The sequence below is a fragment of the Oncorhynchus nerka genome, linkage group LG22 (assembly GCF_034236695.1).
Source record: "Oncorhynchus nerka isolate Pitt River linkage group LG22, Oner_Uvic_2.0, whole genome shotgun sequence".
NCBI lineage: Eukaryota > Metazoa > Chordata > Actinopteri > Salmoniformes > Salmonidae > Oncorhynchus > Oncorhynchus nerka.
The window spans coordinates 90,094,265-90,099,656 of record NC_088417.1 but is presented as its reverse complement, the minus strand read 5'-3'; the positions used below and the strand labels follow the sequence as shown (position 1 = coordinate 90,099,656).

Here is a 5,392-nt window from a genome sequence, read left to right as displayed (position 1 = left end):
TGAAAAATGGATTGGTGATGGCTAGAAGGCTGGTGACGTCGACCACCGAACGCCGCTCGAACAAGGAGGGGCAGGACTCCGGCAGAAGTCGTGACAGCAAGGCTGTAATCTGGAGATTTGAAATCCAGGTTGGGAGTATCTGACAACTCAAACCCTTACAAAATTCTAATTAGTGGCTGCAAGAAAAGAACAATGGCTGTAGATTATAATCCCTCAATTTACGCTGGGAGGTTATATTATAGAATGAGTTTAGAGAAAATATAATCCTCATATGCCAAAATTAGCCTATGTTCTGGAAGACGTTTGATTGCAAGGAGAAGATGATGATATAGTCAATTTTGAGGACGAGGGCACTTTCTGAAAACTGTAGCTACAAGTAAAAGTAAATGTCATTGCAAATGAATTTAATATTCTCATTACATAACTTCAACAGTGATATTTCTTGAGGCATTCTTTATTTATCGATCGTAATCAAAGAGAAACATGTCATATAACAGATAATTAAAATAATGTGCCCCTTTACTTTTTAATACTGGCACTGACTAAAGGTCCATCAACCATGCCAAAATAAATTAAAAACAAATGTTGAACAACGTAACAAACAAGACAGACAGGTAAAATAATACAGTAATTACACAGTAAATAATGAAAGTCATACTTAAAAACAAAAGTGAATTTACAAGGCAAACAGTCTGCTACATTTCCAGTCATTACAGGCTGTGATATGTTCTGAGCATGTCACGACTTCCCTGCCACCTATACACACGACTCTGTCAGAGCATCCTTATCTGACTAGAGGCTAAGTATGTCAGCTGGAGACAATCTAAAAATGTGTGACCAAAATGTCATTGCATTGCTGGATACATTTCCTTTAATTAAATGACTGGGAACTGCTTTAAAATGGCAGAAGATGTACAGTATATTGTTGCATAGAGAGAGACTGGGTAGTAATTTGACCTAACCTGAATTCAAGTGTACTACACTATTGTGGTGTATAATATACAATCGATAATACTGGCCATTAGGACTTTTGTTCTTATGCAGTTGTTCACACCCGTGAGTGACACAGGGACACTAACAAATTAAAGCGAGGGGAATTTAATCCCAATCTATTTTATTGGGTTTATGTTTAGTTGGTTACATTTCTCTAAACAGTTCTTGAATCAGCCCTTAGATTCAAGTGGATTGTGAGAGGAAGGAGGTCAGTTGACCACTAATACTAAAAGTAACCCACCATTAATGAAATACAGTAAGATAACTACTCAGCCCCACCATTAATGAAATACAGTAAGATAACTACTCAGCCCCACCATTAATGAAATACAGTAAGATAACTACTCAACCCCACCATTAATGAAATACAGTAAGATATCTACTCAACCCCACCATTAATGAAAAACAGTAAGATAACTACTCAACCCCACCATAGAACCCAATGAAGTTTGTGCCAGAGGCAATAATACAACACACAAACAATTCAAGTATTAATGAATACAGATAAAACTACTCAAGCAAAAATAACTTTTTTTGTTGTTGTTCCATTTCCATAGGATAGTAGGTAGGTAGATTGCACATAACCCTCTGGAAGGTCCCATTTGCTCAAGGCAGCAGAGAAGCATTTCACAGTATGTAACATTCAAACAGTAGCTTACATGCAAATTAATAGATACAAATCAGGTTAAAAAAATCTTGAATATGAAAAGATCATTGGAGAAGCACAGAAAATGTTCAGCTGTAGTGGTATATGTATTGTGTACAGTGTGTCTAGTGACTTACCCTGCCTGGTCCTAGATCTGTTTGTGCCATCTTGCTTCCCAGACCTGCGACCAGGCTATGATTGACCTGTCTTTCCATCTCTTATAACCTGGCCTTACAGAAGTCTCAGCAGAAAGCAGATACGATTGCATACCACCAATAGCAAACCTTAAAACCAGAGATGGTTTCAAGCTTTCTACAAGGTTTAACAGTACTGTCATGGGTATTCTTGGATATGGGTCTTGACTGGGCATCTGTAGAATAGGCTTATATAGGAGGTCTGTAGTCTGGTTTGATTGCATTGAGTGGCTACAGTACAGGCTGTGGTTGCTTGGTGGCTGGATGCTAGTCTGTGTGGCTCCAGCTAGCCACTATTGATGTAGAGAGGAGGGCATGGCTGGTTGTGTCTGAAGTTCATTATATACACAGCAGTCTGGTGCCACCAGTAGAACATAAACACTACCAGGACATGCCACACCTGGTGGCTGGCACCCAGATAGTTCAGCTGACCTGTGGAGGTCAAAGGGCATCACAAGGTCATCAAAAGGTCACTTCAAATATGAAGTGTTCAAAGTTTTTTGAGCTTGGAATAAGGAAATGGAAGACAGAGGCTATTTGGCCAATCAAAAGTTGCAAAAAAAAGGTGACTGAAATATACATTGTGCAAAACATTAGGAACACCCTAATATTGTGTTTCACCCCATTCTGCATTCAGAACAGCATGGATTCTACAAGGTGTCGAAAGCGTTCCACAGTGATGCTGGCCCATGTTGACTCCAATGTTTCCCGTAGTTGTGTCAAGTTAGCTGGATGTCCTTTGGGTGGTGGACCGTTCTTGATACAAACGGGAAACTGTTGAGCGTGAAAAACCCAGCAGCTTTGCAGTTCTTGATACACTCAAACCGGTGCACCTGACACCTACTACCATACCCCATTCAAGGGATCACAGCTTTCACCTGGTCACTCTGTCATGGAAAGAGCAGGTGTTGCTAATATCTTGTACACTCAGTGTACAGTAACAAATGGAAAGAGTATTATGTTATACATGTCTTATAAATGGGTCAAAAGCATGAAGCTCACCTGGGAAAGCAAGGTGCACAATTACTCATCTTAATCACATGAGTGGTTATTTGCTATACAAGGTAATTTGTAATATTGTGGAATAGATGTGTCAAGCATGAAGGCTCACCTGGGAAGCAGCGTTCTGGGATTTTAGAGATGTAAAAGAGGAACGCAGCTCCAGCTATCAAATACATCACAATCACACGAGGGAGGAACAACTGCAATACGGTAAGAAATACTTCACTCCTGTGCAGAATATTTTCTGGCATTGTAATATTTGTATTTATAAATCTTCGTATGCATTTCATCTTTGTAATAATTGTATAACAATTCTGCAGTTTCACCTGGACGACAGCGGAGCTGAAGCCTCCATTGAGCCAGACCCAGTGGACAGCTGGGATGACCCCGTAGCCAGCCACAGAGCAGAAGATGACGGTCCGCAGGTGTTGCCACTCCTTAGAGTGGTAGTGAGGGTGGATCTGAGCCGAGAATATGGCCAATATCAACGCTAGAACAATCACCAAGTACACCTGTCTCCAGAACTGGGGGAGTTGGAAAACAAGAATAAAGAAAAGAGCAGGAGAAGGGATTACATTTCAGAGACCGTTTATGTCGGCATATCTTCACAGTAAGTTTAACATGTTATCTTTATTAGCCTTGTTAAACCAGACAGATCAGTCTGGTTTCACAAGGCTATATATTTATATATTTTATGGGCGAAAAAAAAAATATATATATACCAGTATGGGTGAAATAAAAACAATGGGCTGAAATGGCTATTATATTGTCCAACATACAATGTTGCAGTAGAAGGCATAGAAGACCCCTGGAATGTAACAGCCCAGGATTCCCACAGAGATTCCAGCATAGTCCAGCGCCAACCAGCGGTGACACGTCTTCTCTGAGCGGTGGCAGGAAAAGAGGTGATACCCCACTGAACACAGCATACACACCTAGAAAAACAACAGGTAGCAATACTACAACAGTACTAAATGCAGAGCTGCAGAATGGAACATTACAGGTGTGTAGGCACAAAAGCAAAGTAGATGAAGATTTTCATGGACATAAGACAGATCGCTGTGACCTCTGTCACATGCACCCACCCACCCACACACACAAACACACACACACACACCTGAAAGCAGAAAAGTCCTATGCAGTAGATGACATAGTCTTCTCTGTTGGCACCTGAAGCCGGCAGGACTGTAGACATGTCATTCACCCCCAGTAGGAAGAACAGGAGGAAGCCCAACAGATGAGTCCATATGTTGACTGTTTCATTGGACAGCACAAAGATGCTAGAGGGGTGGAAAACAATACACAACAACTAGCCTGGTTCCAGATCTGTTTGTGCTGTTTTGCCAACTGCTATGGTAATTTTGTTTGGTGTGACGAGGACCATATGAGTTAGCAAGACAGTATAGATCCGGGACCAGGCTACACAACAACTATCTATATATTACTACAACTGAAGCTACAACTAGGCTTATTCTCTTGATTTTACATACCTTTTTAAACATAGTTTTGATGTCAAGTGTGCTCTGTATCCATCTGTAATGTATGGGTTTTCTTTCAAGAATAACGGGATCTGTTCAAATGTGTACAAGCGGATTCCCCGAGGCACCAGAACTGGCCAGTACTGGTAACTCCCCAGCTCAATGTAGTGACTACTCTTGTGTAACTTAAGTTTTTGAGGCATTTTGGACCATCAGATTTCAGAGTTCTGGCACCGTTTTAAGGCTGAAAATATGAAAGGGGCACACACCAGGGTAATGTTATAGCGTGGCACTACGGTTTCATTGCAATCTAAATTTGACAAAGATGGAGCGCTTTTGTAGTTCAACAACAAGGTACTATTCTGCTGATAGCAGATTTAACAGAGGATCTGAGGATATGACTAATAAAATCAGAAAGTCAACATGCTTTTGGCAATAGCTAAGTTAGTTTCTAGGAATAAATCAGAGCTAAGCGATTGATCGAAATATATGCATTCCTCTCATAACATGAAGTTCAACTGAAAATTTAGCCGGGCATGCTAGCTAGCGAACTAGCTAACGTTATAGCTTTCATGCTGGCTAGCAGATATAAAATTACCTTTTGTTGCATGCTATCGATGTCTACGTGGTGTCATTTAGCTACAATACACCTTACTTTGTGATCTAGCAAGCTTTTAATTAATTGACTATAGTTAAATCAATGACACACTACACTATGCTAAGCAGCTGGCTAGCCCAGCAGCTCATGCTAGCTAGTCCATCAACGAAACCAAAAATCGTCGTTCTGAAGTTACACAATAGCCCTGCGACAGACGTGCCCATGGACCCCCCCCCTGTACTTTATAAACTACTTGAATAAAATACGATTTCATGAACCGCAGTTGAAGAAGTCTGTGTCCAGAAATGAAATGTATTTTTATTGCCCATCTGGATATGATCATCTGGACATGATGGAAATGACCTACAGTACCAGTCAAAAGTTTGGACACACCTACTCATTCAAGAGTTTTTCTTTATTTGACTATTTTCTACATCGTAGAATAATAGTTAATACATCAAAACTATGAAATAACACATAT

General features: G+C 40.4%; 1 protein-coding gene across 2 annotated transcripts; it reads right to left on the bottom strand.

Annotated features, from left to right (window-relative positions):
• Positions 1-436: 436 nt before the first annotated feature.
• Positions 437-5,126, bottom strand: paqr3b (progestin and adipoQ receptor family member IIIb). 2 transcript variants are annotated; one of them, XM_029628528.2, is made up of 7 exons: positions 4,912-5,126; positions 4,326-4,557; positions 3,953-4,115; positions 3,615-3,770; positions 3,162-3,359; positions 2,945-3,035; positions 437-2,265 (listed from the first exon to the last, which is right to left on the bottom strand). In XM_029628528.2, the coding sequence occupies exons 2-7, from the start codon at positions 4,514-4,516 to the stop codon at positions 2,120-2,122; spliced, it is 945 nt and encodes a 314-aa protein (XP_029484388.1). In that variant the 5' UTR covers positions 4,517-4,557; positions 4,912-5,126; the 3' UTR covers positions 437-2,119. The 2 variants fall into 2 exon arrangements, with proteins under 2 accessions (XP_029484388.1, XP_029484389.1); XM_029628529.2 differs by lacking the exon at positions 4,326-4,557.
• Between the last annotated feature and the right edge of the window lie 266 nt (positions 5,127-5,392).